This window comes from Centruroides vittatus, unplaced genomic scaffold (assembly GCF_030686945.1).
Source record: "Centruroides vittatus isolate TY-2023 unplaced genomic scaffold, ASM3068694v2 contig_738, whole genome shotgun sequence".
Lineage (NCBI taxonomy): Eukaryota > Metazoa > Arthropoda > Arachnida > Scorpiones > Buthidae > Centruroides > Centruroides vittatus.
Window position 1 is genome coordinate 2,250,531 of NW_027122474.1, and position 26,756 is coordinate 2,277,286.

The 26,756-nt window shown below is 32.8% G+C and overlaps 1 protein-coding gene across 1 annotated transcript; it reads right to left on the minus strand.

Moving 5' to 3' along the window:
• Positions 1–1,876: 1,876 nt before the first annotated feature.
• On the minus strand, positions 1,877–25,797 carry LOC136980947 (patched domain-containing protein 3-like). The gene is made up of 6 exons (XM_067277146.1): positions 25,717–25,797; positions 9,367–10,358; positions 6,515–6,841; positions 5,336–6,447; positions 2,145–2,262; positions 1,877–2,040 (listed from the first exon to the last, which is right to left on the minus strand). Exons 2-6 carry the CDS (start codon positions 10,349–10,351, stop codon positions 1,877–1,879), a joined length of 2,706 nt encoding a protein of 901 aa, XP_067133247.1. The 5' UTR covers positions 10,352–10,358; positions 25,717–25,797.
• Positions 25,798–26,756: the final 959 nt, after the last annotated feature.

The window sequence follows — 26,756 nt, forward strand, 5'->3', positions numbered from 1 at the left end:
GTTTGCTCAACCTTCGCGACTGTCTGTGGAAAATTGACGGTCTTCTGCTTCTTCCTTCGTCGTGAATTTCAGTACGATCAGCTGCAAACTCCCTACACCACTTTAGGACGTTTTTGACATCTATGCACCACTCGCCATACACTTCCGTTATTTGGCAATTAACGAACCATATTTAATATATTAACAATACAAACTAATAAGTATTATATATAGCTATTTCTGACGAAAGAAAACCGACGTTTATTTGTTCATGAATTCGATGGTCCAGATTTTCACAACTTTTCTTATGTTTACAAAACGTTTTCGGTTTCATGTAATGCAGGGCCGATAAAATTACCAATAAAAAATATCAAACCAGTAGTGAAAGAAAATAAAATAATCAAAGACATTCTTTTAAAACTCGCAACAAATATATATGCCAACGGAATGGCTAAAGGTGACACGGAAATTATTGTAGTTGCACTACCTTGAAATATTGCGAATTCTATAAAATCGATGCTATGACGAAGACGTCCATTGGGATCCTAAAAGTCGCAATATCTGCAAGAATGAGACAGATGAGCAGAATAATCGACCAAAAAACTGGCGCACATGACTAAGACTATTATAGACACTGGAGTCAATTCGTCATCCCACAGAGCCATGTAAACCCCCCCCCCGATTTCACAATAGTAATAATAGAAAAGGCAACCGTAAACGTGACGATAATGGCTGGCATAAAAACGAAACAAACGACATCACCATAAACACGACACTACTCAACAATTGTACAGTAAATTTTACATGCAACTCACTACTATCGATCCAGTAAGCAAAACTCTAATACTGAAACACTCTAAAAGCCATTTTGTCGGTGAGTTTCTTGATTCTCTGTATAGTGACCAAGTATGTTTTCTCGTCGTTAGTGTAATCAGTCTGACAAAGGAATCTGCTTCCAACGATAGCTGTGTGAAATCAGGAAGTTAATAGCCCAAAATTCTAAATTATTTCCACTTCTGTTATATAAAAGCTTAGACGACAAAATTCCTTAGCTAAAAAAATATGAGACTCCGAACCGTCAACAAGTCATTGTTCCCTCGCAGCATGTAGATCAACTTGCACGTTAATTTACAGTTAGTGTCCGAATTCGTCATTTTGTTTTGAATCCCGGGAACAGCTATGGCCCTAATTGCAATCCATTTTCGATCACGTGACCGATTTTCCCATCGAAAAACTATAAAAGACGCTTCCTTCTCCCCTCTCAATGAATCTCTGATCGTCTCTCCTCAACTAAGTGCACGGCTCCGAACCCGAAGTTTTTCTAAGTTCCTTCATCAAGATAATTGACTCTCCGCCATCCGGAAGATATATCACTTTCGAGGGAATATTTCCATCTTTGACATTCACAGGACTGTCTCTTACGGAACTTGTAGAGGTATGAACGAATATTTGTAAACTCTCTCTCTCTCGCCCCCTTTTCGCGTGTATGAGGGTAGAAGTGTAGTTTTATTTGCTTCGATGTTAATAAATTTTGTTTTGTTATAAAACTGTCGCTTCGCCTTATCGTCGACCCCATCTCTCCTCCTCCTCCACTCGCGTAACGCGTAACAACTGTAACTGCTATCTTGATAAGAAAGCGGGTCCACAGCCTGTAACCGGAAGGGGAGATATGACTTCCTCTTACCTCCCCCGGGATCTCACAGCTGTATAGTCAGAGTTAAATGCAATATCATTTCGAAATGATTGTGCGTAAGGATAACGTAGAAAATTTGACGCAAAACGACAATAAAATCTTTTGTGTCGCTCATATTGTATGATTTTATAGTAGAAATCACCAAATCGTTCTTCAGGATTTCAAAAAATATTAGAGCCAAGACTCGGTAAGAAAATCTGCAATTCATCTTTCTCTCTCCATTTCGGAGAAAAGATTCTCTATCTGATTCTGCATTTGCACATCTGCATAATTTATTTTTTGATCGACAACGATTTGGATTTTGTATTCGTGATGCTTGAAATATTTATAAAGATTTTTATGATACTGCAAATAGTATGAATCGTATGCTGAAAAATAGGAAAATGATTCTAAAGTATCTGTTTTTGTTACTCCCCAAACTCCAACTGTCACGTAACCTGTCATGATGAACAGAATTATTATATTGACGTACCACAATGATAAAATAGTACTAAGTTGATTTCAAACTGATGAAATTCGCGTGCTTGTGTCTTTAGTTGATTTCCAAGGTTCAGTAGGGAAAAAAATTTTCCGAATCCAAATGCAGTTTTCTAAAAATTAATGAAAAGAATTAATTATATTTTTGGGAAACGACGTCATTTCATAAGGACTTTTTTATACTATTATGAGAGTTAATTAGAATAAATCGCAATAAATAATAGCACACTTTGTTCTGCATATATTACTGGAATATTAGAATGCTTGACTCGGTAAAAATCGAATTCAAAAAAGTGATTTTCTTTAGTATTATGTCTATAAAAAATTTTTTATTTTAAAAAATGTATTTGAATCCTTTTCAATCTAGATAATAAAATGAAATTCATAAAATAAAAAAAGTTAGTAAACATGTTTAGGATATGATTATGACAACACTATTTGCGTGTACAAGAATGTAAAATGAACTCAATGTCGAAAATAACAAAAGTAATTTAGGTCATGGAAGGAAATTCAATTAACATGCATTGGTTTTTATTATTAACATATATTTAAAAGTTGTAACCAATTACTAAACTTTTTTGAAAGAAAACCTTCATTATCAGACATTTCTCAAGCGTCAACATTGAAGTATTTGTCTGTTTGATCATCAACTTTATTGAATTAACATCGACACAAAATTATTTAAAACTCACCTAAAACATTGTACAACTTTCCAAACTCCAATCTTTTTACCATTCACTTGCTTGCACAAACAATCTGTTAACTAACTTTGTTTCATTCTGCAATTTTTATTTTGTTATCTAGGTTGGAAGACGTTCAAATATATTCCCGAAAAAATATTCTTCATAGAAACGATACGAAATAAAATCACTTTTTATGTTTTATTCCATCTTAATCTTTTCAAAACTTCTAATAATCTTCTAAAGTAGTATAAACTAGTATTATATGCACCCAAAATTGTTCTATTTACATTTATTTATCGAAAGATTCACTACTTAATTTCTACCTTTCTCTGCGGTTATTTTCGTAATAAATAAACCCTGTCGGTGCTGTTTCTCCGCATATCCACAGTGCCATTCACGCACCAACAAACGTTATCTGATAAACGTAACAGAACGGCAATCGATAAGTATAGGAAAAAATAATATATTGCTCTGAAAGGGTGGACAAACTTCAACTGAAAGCTATGAAATTCGTTACAGAAGGCTCACGAATTTTAGGCCCGCCAAAAAAAAAAGGTACGAAAAGAATTTTGGTAAATTTTATCATTCACATAGAACATACAAAATAGATATTTTTTGCAGCCGCAACAACATTATTATCCTTTAAATTATTGTTATCCCTATAATTCACAACCACAGTGCACGTATCGTAATGTAAATTATATCATATGCAGGTGCACAGTGCGTGCTACATGTGTCTAACGATTAAGATTTAACGGTGATTGAAATTAATAAATAATTATACAGATATATTATTGCCCTTATTTTCCATTAATGTCTTTTAGAACAGCTTATTAACGCAAAACAAAACTGATATTTGTGCAGTAGGAAAAATTCTTAGAAAAAAGCCGGTATGCATCTCCTTTTCGCAGGCTGTCCGTGTGTTGCGTGTCTTAATCCATCGATTCTATAATCCAAAAATAATATGACAGGAAACAAATACCTGGAACCGAACAGGACGGATCCGAGATATGTAAAAAACCAAGACTGTGGCAGAATAATTATTCCAACCATTTAACAGGAAGTAGCCACAGATATAAAATGAAAATTTATATTAAATAAAAATTTATTTTAAGGTTTTCTTTCGGTTTACAATTTACTGTGGAGTTCTATTTAAGCTAATGGTCATATTTAAATTAATTTATTAAATAATAAGATATTTACCAAAGAAACATACAGATGTTTGTATTGTTAAGGAAATTATTGAAAAATATTTTTACAAAAAGTAGTTAATTTGTAGACTATAAAACTATTAGGAGACAATAGCTGAAGGCAAATTGAGTATATCTCTCCTAATGATATTTTAATCACGTTCAAATTGTTCAATGTCACCTACAAAAAAAATTATTTCTTAACATTAATAATAATAATAATAAATAAATAACAACAATTAAATCTTATTACTAATTTTATTTCCAGTATTATATTCTTCCTTAAAAATTTTGCAATTATACGTTAAAAGGAATAAATTTAAAATTTTTTAAAATCAATTATACGAAACCTTTGCATTTATATTTAATGTAATTTTAAAGTTTTTCTAAACTTTTAGTCATCTTCTAAACATATATTTTTTAAACGTCGTTAATAAATACAATTAACTAAGATTAAATCAAAATTAATAGACCACAGCTTCGGTTCACTGAGTAACATTGCAATTTTGTTAATTAGAATTATTTTTCAATGTTAAAATAACGAGTGTATGGATAATAGCGAAAAAAAATCATCGTAATCTGACACGATATTAATTAAATTCCATTAAATAAAATATTTTCCTAATTTTTAATGAAAATGAATCTTACTCCGCCAATAACCAATGGCGAAGCGTTATAGTACTGTTCTATTTTACCTTTTCGGATTTAGCACACAGTGATCGAGTGGATAAAAACAACAAACACTGATCGTGGATTCGCTCCTAACCAATGGGCTGGCCACGTGAAGTTTCCCGGTTTTGGTCACGTTAGTAACACGTAAATACGAAATAGTTTCACTTGCAAGTTCATAACGGAAGCATCACCTTTTCAGTACGGAAATTAAGGGGAAAAAAGTAGGCCAAAATAAATGTAAAATTTCAAGTAATTAAAAATTGTATTATTTTTGCTAATTTCTGCAGTTTGAATCACGTCATATGGAAATCTATCGTTGTTTTTATATTTACAGAATATGTACAAATTTTTGTTCAATAATTCTACTGTAACCAAATAAATTATTGAATCATTTATAAGAATCGATTAACTAAGGTCGAAAGCGCTTTATTTGCTTTTTATGTGGGAATTTCTGACAAATAAAAACCAACATTTGTCTTCCCGTCAACTCTGTGGTCGAGGTCTTTGCTACATTTCTTTCTTTGACACATTTTCGATTTCACGTAATTCAGTGTCGATAAAATAACCGGCAGAAATACTAAAGCAGTAATAAAAGAAAATATAATAACCAAGAAGATTATTTTAAAAATCGCGACAAATACATATGCCAACGAAATGGCTAAAGGTAACACGGCAATTATTGTAGTTGCACTACCTTGAAATATTGCGAATCCTATACAATCGATGCTATGACGAAGACGTTCATTGCAATCTTCAATGTCGCAATGTCGATAAGCATAAGACAGATGAGCAGAGTAATCGACCGAAAAACCGGCGCACATGACTAACACTATTATAGACACTGGTGCTAATTCGACATCCCACAGAGCCATATATCCTAAAGTAGAAATTTCTATAGTAACAATGGAAAAAGCGATCGAAAACGTGACGACAACGTCTGCCATAAAAACGAAACAAACAAAAATTACAATTATCACAATGCTACTCAACAATTGTACAGTAAATTTTACATGCAACTCCGTGCTGTCGACGGTATAATACAAGAAGTGATACGGAAACACTCTGAAAGGCATTTTATCAGTGATTTTCCTTAGTCTCTGTAAAGTCTCCAAGAATGATTTTTCGTCGACAGTAAAGTTAGTCTGACAAAAGAATCTGCTTCCTACGATAGCTGTATAGTCAGAGTTGAATGCAATATCATTACGAAATTGTTGTGCATAGGGATGGCGTATAAACATTCGGCGCAAAACGACAATAAAATCGTTTGTGTCGTTCATGTTGTACGATTTTACGATCGAAGACATTGAATCGTTCTTGACGAATTTCAAGAAACTTCGGAGCCAAGATTCGGTAAGAAAATCTGCAATTAATCCCTCTCTCTTCATTTCGGAGAAAAGATTCTCTATTTGATTCTGAATTTCCACATCTGCATAATTTATTTCTTGATCGACAACGATTTGGATTCTGTATTCGTAATGCTTGAAATATTTATAAAGCTTTTTATGATACTGCAAGTAGTATGAATCGTTTGCGGAAGAATCGGATAATGTTCCTATAGTATCTGTTTTTGTCACTGCCCAAATTCCAACAGTCACGTAACCTGCCATGATAAAGAGAATAATTATCATGACATACCATAAAAATAAAATATTACCGAGCTGGGTCCAAATTGATGACGTTTGAGTGGTGGTGTCTTTAGTAGATTTCCAAGATTCGGCGGTGAAGAGCATTTTTCGAATCCATGAATGGTTTCCTAGAAAGAAAAATTTATTGGTTTTAATTTTTTAAAGTGCTACCAAATGATTCGTTCTATTTTTTACCTGTTTGTGTACTTATTTTTGTGAAGAATAAAGAATGTCTTTGTTGTTTTTCCGCATATCCAACGAGTGCCATGCATGCACCAACGAACGTTATCTGATAAACGTAACAGAAGAGAACAGCAATCGATGCGTACAAGCAAAAATAATATATGGATCTAAAAGGGGTGAACAATCCCGAAATGAAAGCTATGAAATTCGTTACTGAAGTTACGGTAACAGAAATAGCGGATTCCGAATAAACTTCTGAGAGTCTGTCTGGTACGGTCTTCTGAGAATCGGTTCTTTTCCACGCAGCAAGAAAGACAAAAGCGTCGTCCATGGCTACTCCTGAAACGAAAATTACATACAATAGTTATGATGAATGAGTTATTAAAGTAAGAATTATTCAAGAATATAAACATTATACGAAACGCTTCGTATCGACAATTTATACAACGAATAATATTTAATGGAAAAAGTGCAATGAACTGAAAATTTTTAATGGATAATTTATGTGAAACTAGACTTTGTCTTTATAACCTATTGAAAATGGTTAAATATTTTCTGGTACAGTTCATTGTTACTGAATTAGATTTAACACAAATGTGTTACCTGAAATATTACAACTGCATTATTATTGTAAATCCCAGCGCAAACGATGAAAAGTCACCGCAAAATATCGGATGCGATATGAAACGAAATTCTTCAAGATCGTGTTGATTCGGACAATTACCGCGCGGTTATTGCTTTAACATTACACTACGTCATAGACTTCGACGAAAACTAGATGGTCCAATTGACAACTCTCATATTCAGCATGTTAGTAGCCGCTAAGAAAGCAGGTAAAGCAAGAATTTATTTTTTTCGCTCATTTGCATGTTATCATCGAATCTTCAGTAAACTGTACTCCTTCAATCGGTCAGTTCCAAGAATCAATAAATTCAAAACTAATTGTAACTTCGACCCAAGACACCCAGCGAGACTGAAGTTCTTTTAATACAAGAATTAGTCTTCTACTTCCATCGTTACAATCTTTCAGCAAAAGACAAATCTTGCTCGATTTTAAAAGAGCAAATTAAACTGTTGGTGTTGGAATGCAAACGTAGTGAAGATATATAGAAAATTCACTTGGCGCTCAAAACAATGGAATCGACAACAATCGATATTAAAGGAGTTTCTTCGATATGTTGCAACATTTTAACAAAAGTAAAGAATCGATTTTCTTCTTGTCTTTTTTAATGTTTTGTATGCTTAACTTTTATTTCAAGAAATATTCCAAATGTATTTAACAATCAAACAGATTTGGGTAATTTTCAGGAATCCCTATTATGAACTGAAAAATCTCAATATGTCACAATGCAAAGCATTACAGCAGCCAGTGTTGAAATAGAAATTCTACGTAAATGAAACAGTAAGAACACAATGCCATCTTGTGATGTTGTAGCATGGAAGATACAATTACTGTAGATTTAAAATGATTACTACTGAATTTCTTTGAATTTTGCTAAAAATAAAAATAATTAACGTTTTAAACATTGACAGCAGCCTGTAAATTTCTTCTAAATTTAAAGAACATTACTTTTGCAATATTGTGACATGTTAGTTAAGCCCTGGTCACACTATGCGATTTCCAGCCGCGCAGGCGACCGCAACTGCAACAATCGCAAGTCGCGCGCGTCTTCTCGTGGTCACACATTGTTCGTTGACGTTGCAACTCGGAAACACGTGACCCTATAATAAACCAATAAAATTACAGTAACTTGTTTTTGACTACTTCCGTGAGTTTACCGACATTTTACGTTCTACTTCATAGTATTTACGGAATTTTAGCCACTTTTCTTATTAAAATGGTAAGCAGTTCCTTTTCTGGAATGAATAAAACAAAAAAGGCAATTATTTTGATATAGCTGGCGAGAATACACAAAAAGAAAATCTTCGCTAAAACGAAGAATTAAAACCCCACAGGTATTCGTGAGCCCGGATAAGCTCGCTCACTCTCGATTCTGTAAAAGTATCAATCCTCTAACTATCCGCCATGAGGACGTACTATTTTCAATGTTGTCACCGTATGACGTGGCACAAAGGCGTTTGATGATGGATGCGCGTTTGCAATCAACGCGAGTAGAACAAACTTTTTGTTTCTAGTCGCGGTTGCAGTCGCGCCGGTTTTCGAGGGGGATTACTAGTTAACCGGAACAGCCGTCGCGGTTGCAGTCGCCCGCGCGGCTGGAAATCGCTTAGTGTGACCAGGGCTTTAGGTGACTTTACGCAGTGGCCGGATGACCGAGCGGTCAAGGTGGCAGCCTACCGCTCTGGATTTACCCGGGATCGAAGCCGAACGGGTCGAGAAATCTCCAGGAATGTTTCGGGGGTTGGTCCGTTCGGATATGTCGGGCCCCGTCCCTCACCACCCAGTCCCCCCATTGTGGTCGAACCCATGATGGGCCTCCTAATAGAGGCCCTATTAGTGCCCACAAAGTGAAAAGAGTTAAAAAAAAGGTGACTTTACGTAAAAACCACAACTTTTTTTAAAACGATAATGATATTAAGCAATAATATGAATTACTTTAGCAATGTGCAGTAAATATCCGAATATATTATTTTTATAAAAAAAACAATAGACAAATACATATCAAATACAATAAGAAATAAATATAATAAATAGATAAATGAAACATAAGAAAACAATACAACCAATAGAAACATAAGAAAACAACACATAAATATAGACCCTAAATTAGGAAATTGTGAAACATTCTGAAAGATTATTTGTAACATTTCGCAAATTTTTACTACATTAATTAATTCTTAACAAGTAGATGATTCTTATTTATGTAGTTAAAGTAAATCGTAATGTTTTAAGTAACTCTTACCTATGATTAAAAAGGGTGTAGATGCAGCAGTAACCACAAACGGTGTATTAAAATACATGATCAATCCAAATGACGAAGCCAACGACATTCCTCCAGATATTAATGCAATGATTCCGATCCAAGGTTTGCTCTCGATCCAGCTGTTATACAGACAAGTCAGCATTGAAAAGATTGCTATTGCTAACATTGCAATCGGTATTCGAGGAAATATTCTACTGACAAGGGCAGATAACTCTTGTTTAATTGTAATAGCCGTGTATCGATCGACTGTTATGTACTGAAAACGACTCGATGCAATACGATCCAAAAAGAGATTTTGCCATTCTTCTACTTTCCTTCTTTGAAGTTTCGAATAGTCGTTAAAGTAATAAACGAGCCGCAATACTTTAGCACTTTTAACGTAATCTTCTGCATTTTTCTCGACTCCTCCTAAAAATAGACTCGTTAATTGGAAATCGTATTTATTTTTCTGGTTTAAAGGATATTTGATGGAATAATTGTTGTTTTCCATCATTTCGACTTCGTCTTGCATTAATAAAATAGAATTCTGAAAGCATCTCTTGTTATTTCTGGCGCATAAATCATTATATGTGAAATTCTCTGATGTTTTTATATTTTGAACAGCATTATCTAGTTGAATAATTTCTTGAAAAATGTCTTTTCGAAGCACGGATCCTTCGTCTTTTGCCGTAACTAGGACAACTGCTATGTTTGGTTCTTCGTTCATCCTTTCCATGTATGCATCAGAAGATAGATTCATTGAAAATAATCTTTTTACGGAGGCTTCTTCAGTAACGTGTCTGGTATTTTTGGGCGCGACTAAATCTTTTAAATTCGTTTCTTCGTTCCACTTGTGAAGACCCGTAGCTAATACCACAGATACGAATACCGGAATAACGATGAAATAAGAAGGATTTCTACCAATACATAATCCTAATTGTCTAAACTTCTTCGATAAGAAAATATTGAGATATTTCAATTTCATACCGGATCTGAAAAATATTTAATATTTAATCAATTGGTATTATTTTCCATATATTAATTAATAACTAAATTCTAATGTAAAATCGTAAATTTAGTTTAATAAATCAAGAGAACTTCTGACGACTGCCAAAAATACAGTGGTGCCTCGTATAACGTACGCATCGAATAACAGACGGTGCGAACAACGGACTTTCTGTTTGGCCGTTACGTGACTCGAGCAACGGACTTGCTGCGAACAACGGACTTTTCGGCATAATTGGTGACTGCTCCATGGGCGCGTTCTTTAATAGCGGTCGCTCTGCGTCTCCGCTACTACGGGAGTGCGCTGCCGTTTGTAGGCATTTAGGAACGACGGTGAAAGAAAGAAAGATGGCGGCGCCCGCACTATCGATAGAATCGTGATGGAGGAATCTATAATTCTAAAATATGAGCTTTTAAAGGCAAAAGAAGGGTCCCAATTGTAAAATTTAACCATAAAATGGATTGTTTGTTGAAAGAGCATTGAAAAGACCCTTGAAAAAATTCGAAAACTTCAATTAATTCTATAAATATTTAAGCGCCATTACTATTCGAATTAACTGTAATTACAAATATAACTGAAAAATATTTTCGACATAAACCCTAGGCAATAATTATCAAAACAAAATTCTTCAAGTATAAATTTTTCTGATCGAGTAATATGTAATAATAGTTTTATCTATTACTCTTGCCATATTCTACTTTCTATGTTCACATCCATTTAGTTTCATCTAATTACACTTTAAATGTAAAAAAATCTACCAACAAATTAATTTGCTAATAAAGGGACTACTTGCTAATTAAAGTTTGTATTCTTCTTTGACGTAGTTCTACGTTTTAGCACTAAATTGGTAGACATGTCTAAATAACACGCTTATAAACACTAAAAACCATAAATGTCTCGAAACTAGAACTACATAATTATATGCACAAATAAATTAGTAAACCTATAATACATGCCTTCATTTACATCCAAACAAAGATCAGTTCTCGCAAATTGTCAAAAAATAAATTATTTTCAACATTTCTTTCTGTAAAGTAGCATATTCTGAAAAACAAGTTCTATATTCAGAGTAAAATTTCCACCTTTTATCCGTTAAAAACAACGCAAAATCTATGAATTCACGTAATAAAAATTTATCGCAGTGAACTTCGAAAAAACGAGAAACAAAGAAACACCAAACCGCACGCTATTAAATTTTCCCGCCAATTGATTAATATAGTGATGCTCCTGTAAAAATTTTATCACATGACGAAAAGTTTTAGAATAAATGCTAAAAGTTTTAAAAAATGATTTAATGAAATTCGATGAATTTAATTAATACACAATAACTAAATCTGTTTAATAAAGGTGAATAATTTACCACTATAATTATGCAAATTAGATATAAAAAAGATGCTGCGCAAATTCTCCCGCCAACTGTACGTCATGGAAAAACTTAAGATGTCAATGCGATTGAAGCTTTCCCACTAAACACTGACAATTTTATATAATTATTTAATTAATCCAGTCAAATTTAAATAATATAAAATGTCTAGATCTGTTTAATAAAGATTATCACAAATATTATTACAAATATGCAAATTAGATATGAGATAGGTCACTAGGAAATCTCCCGCCAAGATAAAAATAGCTTTCGGTCACGTGTTCACCAAGAAATATGTTTAAAATTTAATTTTTCAGCTTACATAAACCGTACAATAAATGAGTATTTCTTCGAAAGAAGTCGATATACACGAATAAATAATAATTATTTAATAATGCTTTTATCCATTTTAAATTGATATTGTAAAAATTAAGCCATTTAATCTGTGTGGCTTTTATAATTTAGAGTTTCCGAGTATTTTACTGTGAAATTCAATTTAGTAAACAGAAACAAAGTTAGGTTATTAAGTATAAACAGCACAATACAATAATTTATACGTAAGTTGAGTGTAAATACAGAAAAAAATCGAATTATATCAAAGATGGGAGAAACAAGCTTACATCCCCAGAACAGAGCTTATAATTCGTTGTTATTTTCAGCCTGTTTCTACTTCGACTGTTTTTTGTTGGTAAAAAGTTAATGTTTTAAGATGTTCTTAGTGAAGAAACATAAAAGTATCGAAATATAATATTCACACACACAAAAATATTCATGTATGTCGACATTAGAAATTTGAAATCAATTATAGAATGTCCTGGATAGAGATATCGTGTGATTGTCTGTTTCTTCTGTCTTATTTTGTTTTTCTACGTGAAAATAAGATATCTTTTATAACTATTGATAATATAAACATTTTGTTTCTTTATATATTACCTTCAATTACAGCTGCAAACTTTAACACATGGAGCATGTGAGAAAGTATTATTGTATAGATTATTACATTTTTATGAATACACCTGAGACTCGTGACAATATAGGCCTATATTAACCTACTTTAAGTGTCAATATTTTATTTAGAATCATTTTAAACGTTATTATTACATCAAATTATGAAATGGAATGTTCCAAGTATAGGAGTAAGAGGGAGGGGAAAGAAGCCATGCGTGGGGAAAAAATGAGTTTTTATCTAAATTATAATAAAATTTACTTATATTTACGATAAATATCGATAATTTTCTTTTGGAGAAATGTATCTTGATAAAATTAATTATCTATATGAATGAAACTTTCAATAATACATTAGTTACAATGACTGACGTTCCTTTCTTACCCTTTCTGTAGTATGTCTTATTATTAAACATAGTTTCCTAGATTATAGCATAATAATGTGTAAAAAAAAAAAGGAAAATTCTGTTAATTTGTAAACGCAGATACTATCACATAACAAGCATACTGTATCCTCTGTATATTTAAAGTCAGTTATTCGCGATTGAATTTTTCTAGATAAGCCTGTTTAATCCGTAATTTATTTGACAGAAAGAAATTGTTTATGGCCGTATTTCATTTATATAATGTTTTTCTCGTGATATTATTTCTAATATCGGAAAAAAATATACATTTCTAATATGGACATACATCAATATTTTTAATTCTGAATATTATATTTCGATACTTTTATCTTTCTTCACTAACAACAAAGTACTTTTATTTTAAAAAAATAAGTTTTTACCAACAGAAAACAGTCAAAGTAGGAACAGGCTGAAATTGACAACAAATTATAAGCTCTGTTCTGGGGATGTAAGCTTGTTTGTCCCCATCTTTGATATAATTCGTTTTTTTCTGTATTTTCACTCAATTTACGTAAAAATTATTCTATTGTCCTGTTTATAACTAATAGCTTGTCTTTGTTTCTGTTTACTAAATGGAATTTCACAGTAAAATATTCGGAAACTAAATTATAAAAGCCAAACAAATTAAATAGCTTAATTTTTACAATATCCACTTAAAATGGATAAAAGCATTATTGTATATTTATTATTTATTCGTGCATATCGACGTCTTTCGAAGAAATAATCATTTATTGTAGAGTTTTTATAAGCTGAAAATTATTCTGTTGTCTTTGATGAAATTTGTTACAATTTACTAATTTTTACAGAAACATTAAATTTTAAACGATGACATTAGTTAAAATGTATTAATTTGTACACAAACATTAAATTTAAGGCATATTTCTTCGTATTTCTTGGTGATCACGTGACCGAAAGCTATTTTTATCTTGGCGGAAATTTTTCCACATTGATCTTTGTCATATCTGATTTGCATATTAGTGATAGTACGTTACTAATCTTTATTAAACAGATCTAGACATTATATATTATTTAAATTTGACTGGATTAGTAAAATAATTATATAAAAATTTTCAGTATTTTGCAGGAAACTTCAATCCAGATGACGTAAGAGTCATCCATGGTTCGCGGGAGAATTTGCGCGATGATCTATTTTATATCTAATTTGCATAATTATAATGGAAAATTATTAATCTTTATTAAACAAATTTAGTTATTGTGTATTAATTAAATTCATCGGTTTTTGTGGAAGAATTCTTTAAAACTTTTAGCGTTTATTTAGAAACTCTTTGTCACCTGATGACATTGGACAAGAGCATTTTCGTTTTGTCTATTGTATATGATCAGTTCGCGCCAGATTTCGTACAGGGCGGTTTAATGTTTCTGTGTTTCTCGTTTTTTCGAAGTTCACTGCGATAATTTTTTATTACGTGGATTCGTACATTTTGCGTTGTTTTTAACGGATAAAAGGTGGAAATTTTACGCTGAATATAGAACTTGTTTTTCAGAATATGCTACTTTACAAAAAGAAAAGTTGAAAATAATTTATTTTTCAACAATTTGGGAAAACTGACTTTTGGATATAACATATGGATTTACATGAAAGTATGTATTATTGGGCTACTAATTTATTTATGTTTATGTGTATTGTTGTACTGTAACTTACTTTGTTTTACTATGTTAGAGAAAGTAGGTCACACATTGGATTTCTGACAAAACTGTCGGCTTTTTCAGAGTGAAGCGGACCTTCTCAATGAAGTGTGTTTTAGGGAAGTTGTGCATTTTTTTCTGATGCATGCCAATGATGAAAATTGTTTTTAAAATTAAATATCGGTCAATGACGATAACATATGTTATAAATGTGAAGATGAATATAAAAATATTTCTACATTTTTTTATTGTTTTGTTGTTTCTTAAAGATTAATTTATTTAAATTTATTATATGTCAAGTAAGTTTATTTACAAAATGCTAATATTTTAATCCGCTTTAATATTTCGGTGTAAATTTGAACAACGAATTTTAAAATTTTAAATAAACGATATACTGAAATTTTCTTTTATTTACAATGATTACGTCACTTCTACAGAAAGTAGAACACGAGACGACCTTCACCCACATTTCAGTCTGGGGGGAAAGGCCGCCAGGCGTCGTAGTTGTAATCATAACAACCTTTACGTCATCTATTGTTGTGGATGAAATTCGTTAACTGTCAATTACATTTTCTTGAATTTGATTCGAAGGTTGAAAAAAATCGTCATGACTTAAATGCCTAAAACTTTAATTTATTTTCAATTTTATATAATTTTTTAAAAACTTTTGAAAAAATCGTATCGGATAGAAAATCAAAAAAGAATTTAATATAAATTTGAAAAAAAAAATTTAGCAAAAAATTACCGCGAAAAAAATTCATATATATAATAATTATATGACAATAAAGAACAATTTTTTCTTTACTAGACGTAACTGTTTAAATTTTTTTTTCCTAAACGGAAACGACAGAAACGCGTGGGAAAATTCTTAAAAAATTTCCCACGATTTACTTCCACAACTAACTGGTAGTGCTGGGTCTGACTGTTCCACTGTTAAAAGGTTAATAATACTTAGACATTATAGGTCATGTTTAAAACTATATATAAGTGAAATAATAAAAATTTGTATCATTAGCAATGAAATTCCTTTATAACGAACGAATGTAGTTGAATATGATGCAGTGGCGTGCCGTGATATTTGATGACAGAGAAGCTGGTTTCTGTAAGAAGCCGACTTACAGGGGCAATCAATTAATTGCGTGTCAGGGCCCGTTCGTATTCGTTTGTTCGATAAGCCAGTAAAAACCGTATACTTCTTTAAATGTATTTTTAATAGATTATCTGACGTACTTAATAAATAAGAAAGTTCAATATAATTATCTCCGTTATTAGATTCAATAAATTCCCTACGCCCTCTAAATGCCAATTTTTGCTTTGAGAAAAGACATATAACATCTATTAATTTAGATATATCTATTAATCGTAATTATCTTTATCAATTACCTTGTTATAATTTTCAATATTTATTTTATATTGTCTACCAATGTTAAATTCTTTTCTATTTTGATTTCCAAATTGCTTCAATTTTACGAAAGAATCGTCATTCATCATAAATTTTATCGTCAAAATGTCGAAATTTTTTATTGACGTATTTATATTTAATTTAGGCATTGGTCTTTTTCTTTTAATAATGTTTTCTTTTTCATTATATGGTCTTCAGCCAAAACTTTTTTAAAATAAATTTTTGAATCACTAGCCACGATATAAGGGCTAAAATTAAAATTATCAGAAAAACTTACTTGATAAAACAAAATGTGTTATGAATATACATACCTAGTACAAAAAATTCTTCAATTGTATGAATATACTTTTAAAGAAACGTATAATTAAATGTAACTTTGTGAAGAAACGTACATAAAAATAACAAAATATTCTTTACTTTTTAAATCTTAGAACAATCCACTTACAAGTTAGTGAAATAGCTCCCTACGAGTGGCTAATGAACGGAATCAGAGACGGTCCAGGTAGCTGTGTGCGTGCCAAACCCGAGGGTGCCGATACCGGTCAATGTCAAATGCCTCTTTTGTCGCATCACTAGTATATCTCAAAGGACGCGACAGTGCTATTGTAAATTTTAAACGTTTCTTACCATAGCTGTAAAAATCTAAATATGTTAAACTTAATACTCATTTGTTTTCTAACTATTTCGTTTTAATACCAGGTGTACACGGAAATCAGTTCCCCACTGTACTGAGCTATCATAAAAACAGAACTATCATAAAAACATGCCAGTAAACTCCTATTGATTGGGTTAAGTTATAAATCTAGTCGAAGGTGGGGAACTTTTTTTATAACATGTGCCAGAATAAATTTTACGTTTTTTCCGCGGGCTGTAGTAGTTAATTGATGCCTACTTGTGACTTGTAATTCTTTTAGTCTGCAAATATGAAATAAATAAATAAAAAGTTAATTACTACATTTATTTCTCTTATCGTTTTCCAAAATTAGGAAGAATTGGAAAAATAACTATTAATTAGTTATCATTCCAATTTAGTAATCTCTTAAAAATCTCGCGGGCCGGGGGTTGCCCGCCGTTGATCTAATCTACTCATGATTCACATAATCGGGCGAGGGCGGCCGAATATCTAGCAGGCAGGCGGCTAACAACCCAGATCCAGTCCGGGATATAAAATTGGATGCTTTGTGCGTGTGTTGCTTCTACCAGCTAAACCGGGTGAGGTTGGTGCTCTTAAACCCGCATGTGCCAATGGCTATATAATCTGGATGATTTGAAACTGACCCGGTTTCGACATTCCTTCTGCCACTGAATTATTCGAATATACATATATTTTATAAAATACAAGGGAAGGACATTGGTAGGTGGAAGCAGCGCTTTCATCGCCTCCAATGACGGCACTCCACTGTAAAACTGTAAAAAAAACTGTAAAACATCTTCATAAACTTAACATAATAAATATGATGAATGATAAAAAAAATTTTGTAATATTCTGTTCAGCCATCAAGTTTTGTGTTTAATCATGTTTAGCAATACATTAATTGAGTAAACGTCCATTCTTAATTAAGATCGTCAATACAATAATATCTATATACGTGGTATATAACCCATTGAACGCGGACACGCGTTCAATAAGTTAGGCCGCGTTTCTTTATGCAGCACACGAGAAGCGCTTTACAGCAAACACACTGAAACTGGTTTCTAATTGGCCAACACTGCTCGTGACGTCGTTTCGCTACACTCTCGCTGCATAAAGAAACGCGGCCTTATATACCACGTCTGTCCCTGTAACGCTATGCGAAAAATGGGCACTAGAGGCGCCCCTATCGTGTGTCCCTTCAAACATTTAAATTAACAATGTAAATAAATTATTATTATTCATTTGGCCAATAACAATATAAATAATTTAGAATATTTGTAATAGAAATTTATTATTGTCACGGAATGCCTGTAACGTGCCCTAGGAGGCGAATAACGAATAAACGGATAATTTTGAAGTTCTGAAAATTATATAGTGGACTCCCGAAAGTTTATATTTTAATAATAGAAACCGTTCATGACACAACCAAAGAAATACGGCAGTGGAGAGGAACGTATTAAGAGCATAAAACTTTCATATATTAAGTGCATCAAACGTGTCAGGAATTTGTAATGCTGCTAGAACGCCCACTAGGGGGCGTCCCGGGCTCCTAGTATTTAGAGTCCTGTTGCCAGGTCTACCGATTTTTCGGTAGATCTACCGATATTGCTTCCGGTCTACCGATCTACTGATTGAAGCACCAAATCTACCGAAAAATTGACAATAATTCAAAAAAAAAATTTTTATTAAAGAAATTATATAACAACCACTCCAATCGAAAATACTGATTTTAAAAATCCAAGAAATTATTTAGCTATAGAAAACATGTATTTTGGAGCAAAAGTCATTGCTTCAATGATGCAACTGAACCTTACAGATGAACAGATTAAATTTTTTCGACTACGTTGTTTGGATTTTCACATTGAACGCTGCACCCAAATTACTGTTAGATTTCCTCTTAAAAACAACTTTATAAAAAAATTTAGTTTTTTGTACTGAACCGTTGTTAAAAGTGAGACTATACAATACATACAATTACAGATGTTGCTTTGTTATTTCCTAATCTCATAACTGATCGTGAGCTTCAAAGTGTGTTTGCCTCATTCTTCAGCTAATGTGAAAAGAATATTTTCGTCAATAAATCTGTTCAAAACAAAACAATGAAATAAACTGAGCTCTTAAACAATCACTAGCTTACTTCTCATTAAACAATTAGTTGGAAAAATTTACTGTTACGATTTTTCTGTGAAAGATAATTTAATTTCAAAAATAACAACTAGAGTGTTAAACAACATAGAAATGGAAGATATTGAATAATAATTATTATTATTATTTATATCCGAAAAATAAAAAGTAATTTTTTGTTAGAAACATAAGACAAAATGTACCTACTGAGGATGCTTAGAACAATCAGATAGCTTTAGCTTGATCATTAAACAATTAGATCTGGAAAAGAAATTTGACGCTAGTTACGGGAAATTGACGCATTGCTCACCGGTGGGAGAGTAATTTAATTCAAAAGATAAGTGACGCTAGATAGGTGTTAAACAAACATAGAAATGGAAGAAGATAGTGAAGTGAGATAAAGTTATGTATATTATGTTAAGTTTTGGAATATCCGAAGAGAATAAAGAAGTAATTTTTGTGTAGGAAACATAAGAAAATGTAACCTACTTATTAGTAAATTATGCTCAATGTCAGATGTGGTAGCTGTATATACGTAATGTGAATGTATGTCTCTTTAATCTGAATGAATAAATCCAGTAGACTTCCTTAGAGCTATCAGGTTAGGTACTCCTTTATTAGAAATTACAAATGCATTTTGGGCCTATGTAGCGTTTAAGCCCCTCCTCAGTGTAATGCTACAGAAGTATTAAAAATAAAAATAACAAAAAACTTTGTTAATTTACAAAATACGCGCGTGTAGATAAACGTTACATAGGCCCGAAATGCATTTTTAATTTCCAATAAAGGAGTACCTAACTTGATAGCTGTAAGGAAGTCTACTGGATTTATTCATTCGAATTAAAGAGACATACATTCACATTAGTAAATTATTTTTTACGTAAGCGTTCTGTGTTAGTTTTTTGTTTTTTATTATTTTATAGTTTTTAATAGAATAAATGACAAAAAAAACACATTATTGTTTATGTGCAGCCCTTTTTCTGCCACAAAAAGTCGATCTACCGAAAATTACCGAAATCTCCCGATAATTGCCATCGGTAGATTCTACCGATGGCAAACTAATCGGCGTGGCAACAGTGATTTAGAGTATCTAGATATCAGAGAAGCGACACACGAGTCATCGCCGCCATGTTCTGTCGACTGTCAACATGTGGTCTATAGGTTTACATTAAGAAATGACGATTGTTTTAGTTTAATAAAGCATTTTATTCGTAAAAATGCTTTATTAAACTAAAAACAATCGTGATTTCTTAATGTAAACCTATAGACCACATGTTGACAGTCGACAGAACATGGCGGCGATGACTCGTGTGTCGGTTCTCTGATATCCAGATACCCTACTAGTATTCTCACTGGCGTCTAATTACAGTACGATTCCGTAGCCGTAGTTCTAGTTTTTACCACGAGATGCCGCTAGTGTCGTGACGTTCAGGTATCGTATACCTACTATTGTACGGTGTGATTGGAATTTTTTGACGATATTTTAGCTTTAAAACCATACTTTATCATCGATAATTCGTTTTGAAGTATTTACGCTATGTTGTTAAGAAATCGTTATGGAGAATATTGCATTGGATATATCAAAAAATACTTGTTGTTATTACGATAAGCGCTTCTTCTCAAAAGGAAATCTTACTAACAAGCATGTAAGATTAGAACATTGCGAATACCGTGGAGGAAAAGTCTATATTCTGTAGCGAGATTTCATGTTCCGAAGGATATTCTACTTCCTTTCGATTACGAGCACATATGGAGAAAGTACTGTACCTGTACATGAATTTGCATGCGAAATTGTGAAGATGGAATTCAAAAATACGAAGGGCAAGTAAATTCTGTTCTGAAATTTAAAAAATGCAGTATTTAATTAATATATCTTAAAATAATTGTTTTCGTGAATATTAACAGCTCATTCAGTAGTAAATAAAGATATTATGAACTGTATTTGACAGATTTCTACGAATAGAAAGCCACAGAGGAGTTGTGAAGCAACTAAAATAAACTGTGTCGTTCTGTCCAAAAAATCATGGAATTTATAAATTATGCTCGTGCGTCTCTGGCACATGGGATTATGACTATACACAATTCAGAAATGTACTGTACCTATAAAAAGAAAACATTCAATAACAGATGGTGTATATAAAAATGGTGCAAATGTATAATTTTCAATAAATCTTTTTTTTACCAAACATTCAAATAAATCATTGCAGATCTGTTAAATGAGGCGACAAAAAGTTCACTAATATTTTACTGACGACGATAATTTGTTGATAGATTTAAACTACCAATTCAAAAGACTTTACTCAAATTACACAAGATACATTTAACTCTTGGTATTTACCAATGTTAGGTTTTTTTAAAAATCTCGTGAAAACCAAATAAGGATGCCTATGAAGAAAATTCAGTTCGGTTTTGTGGAACATTTCAAAGATAAACGTTAATTGTAAAATATAATATTGCAAATTTTCTAATATAAAACGTTTAAATTATTTCTAGAAAGCAATGAATAATTTTATTAAATAATACAAAAGAAAACAAAAATTTCGAGTAAAAGACTGAAAATTCAGCAGGGAAATCTTGAGATTAAAAGAATTTAAGAAGAAAAGTTTACATATTCTGTAGAATAACTTTTATAATATACTGTATAATTTTAAATATTTTGATGAAAATAATGAACAATAGTCATCTTTTAAAGCTACAATATAAACATTGAATATTGGACAAAAGACAAATTTGCCGTTCGAGAAACGAACAGTAGCAAATTTTGTTTGTAATAAATTAATTCTGACTGTGCTGTATTTACACCGATTGCGTTTCGTCACGTGATACAGTGACGTCGTAGAATTATGTTTGTCGAGCTTCTTGACGTCATGAAGTACCGACATCTCGTGGTAAAAAACAGAACTATGGCTACGGAATCGTTCTGTAATTATACGCCAGTTATTTTCTACTCCTTAAAGTTGTGTCAAGATTTAAGAAAAACCAGTTCCTTATCTCCCGAACCTATCTAAACTAGTTAAGTAACGCTGTGTCAGTGTGTTGTCAGAGCCAGGCTGCTCTCACCTTCATTTTCCAGATTATGAGGGGAAAAAAAAGAAAGAATCATTCGTTCTCAACAATATATTTGATTTCTATTGTATCATTCAAAGGTACAAATTTGAGGTCAGACTAAGCCATTAATTAATTGATATGCCAACGTCTCATAAAATTCTGTCTATTACTATGGACCTTGGAGATTGCGTTTGAGATTGACTCGCAGTGATTTTTATTGTAACTGTTTAACAATACTATGTCAGTTATTTTTTTGCTCTACTGAATGCAACATAGGTAAGACCGATAGCTATCTTTTTTTTACCTATATCTATTTTGATTTTTAGAAGTTAATCCCTGTGATTTATGTATATAGTCATCGAGTTTCATAAGGTAAGGAGAAACTATCTAAGAGATCGCAATATACTGCTATCTTGTTTAGAGCGTGTTATAGGGATTATTGGAAACAGATTACCATAGATGAAAGGAACGTATGAGGTCTTGTCAATGGTTCACTAGGAACTATACGTTTCTAGTGAACCATTGACGAGGCCTCCTTGCACCCATAAGTTGTCTCTCATCACGATTCTAACATTGACTGAGAAATTAAAATATTTGGAGAGACCAAGAGCTGAGTCATCTTTGGACGAAGGCAAAGCAATATCTGGAGTGTTTTCAGATGCTATATAAGCAACAGGGCGCCCAGCCAAGTGGCAGGCCAGAAGACTACCTGACTGCAAGTAGTCTTCGTTGCTTTCTTTAACTTGCTCGTTTGTTGGATATAGCTCTTCTGCCGTTCGGAACTGATCAAGTTTATCTCTGGATAAATACGCTCGATAAATAGACGCTGCGGCACAATTCTAGATGTTTATGAGGGGGTCGGGACCTTGACAGGGCGTTAGAGCATATTAATAGGAACAAAAAAAGTCTAATAAACCATGGGTGTACGGGCGACCCTTCGCGAGATATAGGCCCCCAAAATGACTATCGACGTCGGAACTGACGCCGCTTTCTCCGCTAAGCCTATCGCGCGTTTAACAGGCAGCAAGCCCTATTGGGTGTACTATAGATTACTCCCTATGGAATTTCAGGACTTTGATTATATATCTGAACTCAGGGGACCGAGATGAGTTCAACGGTACCCTATTTTTGGACCGGAGACGAAAAATAAATGTTACTTATGGCAGCGAACATGGCAACCCAACTGACCTCTCGTACGGGTGCCACCACACGCCGCCATGTGCTAAACTAGTAATCGATTCACGGTAGTTCTTGAACGAAGTAAAAGAAGGGGGGAAACGTCTTCTAAAGGCAATTTTAACGGCAAGCGACTCGACTGCCGATCGCGATAGCGAGGCCAGAACTGACGTAGGCGCATCTTTCGAGGGCTATATCTCGCGAAGGGTCGCCCGTACACCCTTAGTTTATTAGACTTTTTTTGTTCCTATTAATATGCTCTAACGCCCTGTCAAGGTCACGACTCCCTCATAAAAATCTAGAATCTTGCCGACGCTGCCACGTAGGACGTAGCCTTAGTCAACTCATTTTCATCTCTAATATTGAAGAAACGCGCGACCTTCGTTTTGACCCCTATCGTAAGTTCTACAAAAGTGGATCATTTTTAAGAGTTGAAATTTTAATCATTTCATCCTTGAGTGATGATGAGTCGTCCAAGAAAATTTCATCAAGATCGGACAACTGATTCTAGAGTTATGATGTTGACAAGGAATGCATGTAGTCGAGGTTAGTCATCGCGCAGCTCGCCTCGTTCCGACAATTACATATACCTTTATTATGCTTCATAAACATAAAAAATTTGTATATTCTTTATGACCGTGCCTAAATCGATTCGAAGTCTCAGTAATTATAATCAAGTAGTATTATAATTATAATTATGGGTTAACGTTACCTTAGGTTCCGAGATGGCGGCGGTGGGAATTTTTCCCTATCTTGGCCACTGCGGCGAGGAAAAATTTTTTCCCTACAGTCGTAACGTCGACGCCGCTGAGAATTTTTCCCCGTTCGGTTTCAACCCCGAGTACGACGTTGCCGAGTATCCTCTAACCTCGAAACGGCGACGGTCGTGTGTAAATTTGCGACGGTAGAGGGAGCCTTGTCGTGACGTCGTGCGAGAGTAATATCGGCGGGAAATTCGTAGTGGTGTTACGAACGAATATGCAAATGCTCGATCTGTGACGTGATATCTGTTCATTTCAATGCAATTTTATGCAAATCGACTAGTTTCCAGTTGGAATCGGTTACTGCAGTGTTGCGACGAATTGCGTATTGGAATAATTGCTGTGGTTTTTTTCTGGTTACGTTATTTCATTTTTTTTCCTCACCACCTCCCCGCGTTTAGTTTATTGCCTATTATTCGATAATGAGTAGTTTTGCCGATTTGAGTTTCAACGACGAATTTCGGTCGAGTTGCACCACCCGTGATTTCTACAAGTCAATGGAAGACGACTTTTTGGAGCTACGTTTGCCTCCCCGTATCGATAACGCATTGAAATTTCCGAAATTTGCTGTAAAAGTAGGCATACAGCCGACCGAGTTCGTTTGCATTCCGTGCGATTGTAAATGCAAATTATATCATCGGAGTAACAGAGAAAGCTGTTTCTTGCGATGTAGTAAGTGCGGAACGAAGACTTCTGCCTTTGAAGGAACGTTTAAAAGTAAATTAGGTCACATTTCTTGGGGTTGCATTCTGTCGTTTATATGGCCAAGTAGTAATAAATCGAACACAGGGAAACGCCAATCGACCAATAAAAGAGCAGCCGAATCGAAAAGAACAGGGAAGAAAAGAGCCGCACCAAGAGAAAAGGAAAGTATCCAAGCTGGCAAAACCGGAAAAAGAATGGATCGGAAAGGGGAAAAAAGTAGGAAAAAGTAGGCAACCACCATCGAAAAGTGAGTAAAAAAGATCTATTTTTCTTTTTTCTTTCTTTTGGATATTTTGGTTAACGTCTGCGGAGTCTGCAGAGAAATTCAAGATGGCGGCCGGAAACGCGGCCATCTTGAATCGAGGGAAAAATTTTTTCCCCGTCGCAGTCTCCAACGTAGGGAAAAATTTCCCCCGCCGCCATCTCGGAACCTAGGGTAACATTAACCTAATTATGTACTATTTATAAAGAGAAAATTCTAATAAGTTTAAATATTATATTATTTACAAGCCTCTGCGTATATTATTATACGCATGGTCTGCCCGAGTGGAAAGAATGAGTAATTTAAATATTTAGATTATTTTAATTTAATTGTATTTTTGTAAATTTACATTTCATTTAATTCGCTTCGTTGATATTTTGATTTCATTTATAATTTTAACTCAGAAAATAAATTTTAATTTCACAAAATATTAATTATAATCTGTAAATTTAGAAACAGAGAGGAGTTGATAGCGATTTTTAAAACTTTCTGTTGATCATATAATTAATAAACCGAATAAAAGTGTTCAAATCTTTAAATTGGCGTAACCATTATATGACGCATTGGCAATAAACTTTAAATTAAATTTTAAACCTATTTTGATTACTTCATCTACGATTTAAAAGTACAAAAGATGTAGAAAATTCTTACTAGCGAATTATCAAAAATTCCATAATCAGTATTAAACTTAAAATAATGATGCAGTGAATACAGTAAGATAAGTCGTATGATACAATAAATATATAATTGGACACTCTTGCTGACTTTTATTATGAACTTGCTACGGTCGTGCACGAAATAAGAACGGAAACTAACTTAATTTTATCTGATTTTCTGCTATAAATATATTAAATAATTTTTAGAATTACATACCTTTTTCGAATTCCTTTATCACAGCAGTAAATATAATCGTCTGCCGATATAATTTTAATTAACAATTTGATAATCCTAATTAATAAATGAAATCACGCTTAGTGAATTATTCAGAGGGAAGTGTGAGACCATCACAACAAAATTTATTTCAATGCAACTCGTGAGTTCTTTTCAAACATTAACATTTCATTACGTGCAAGTTTGACGTGTCTGCCTCCTGACCAATAAGAAATTCATAAAAACACTTAAAATTCCTTTCTGCATCATTAACCTAAAACTTGTTTTAACTCAATTCTTTAAACGTATCATTTTAATAGTTAAACTCTATTTGATTTAAAAGTCACGTCATTACTACTTTTTAAGAAATGTTTATAATGCGAAAATAAGCAGATTTATAGATGAGCCTATGACATAATTCTTTTTAAATATATAAATTTCTTATTTTTGAACAATGAAGAAAAAAACCTGTTGCCGATCTCTATGAAAAGATTTTTGTCTCACAAGCTGAAGATTTAGGCCTACATTTTCGTTTTCTCTATTAGACCTACATAAAATATAGTATATGTACTGTACTTGTATTAAATTATGAATTAATTAATTTTAATTTTAACTGAATCATTTAACTGAAAATTAAATTTATATTTAAAATGCAAGACACTATTTATCGAAATCGCGAATCTTATCTTATACTCGACATCTTGTTTGTATTCAAGGTTACTCGAAAAGAAATTTCTATTAGAAATTTTTCAGCTTAAAACTTTCAGTTTAAAATTAAATTAAAAATTTCTATTAGAAATTTTTGATTTAAATTTAGTTAATTATGTTACGTACACACGGGTTTAGTTTTTAATTAGTTTTAAAATATGCTTTTCCATAGGCGACATTGAACAATCTGAAGGTGGTTAGAATTTAATTTTATAATAAATATTCTAAAGCTACCTTCAGGCTTTGTGTCGTAACTTCCTTTTATAGTTTAGAACATTATGATTTTTTGTAAAAATATTTTCTAGTATTTTCCTTAACAATATATACATCTATAT

Bases quoted from the DNA above. Each gene is read 5' to 3' on its own strand.
- LOC136980947 (XM_067277146.1), bottom strand. From the start codon at position 10,351: ATGAAATTGAAATATCTCAATATTTTCTTATCGAAGAAGTTTAGACAA. The intron at 6,842-9,366 runs GTAAGAGTTACT...TTTTCGTTTCAG, and splicing joins TACACCCTTTTTAATCATAG to GAGTAGCCATGGACGACGCT. The intron at 2,263-5,335 runs GTATTTGTCGCG...ATTAATTTTTAG, and splicing joins TAGCCATTTCGTTGGCATAT to AAAACTGCATTTGGATTCGG.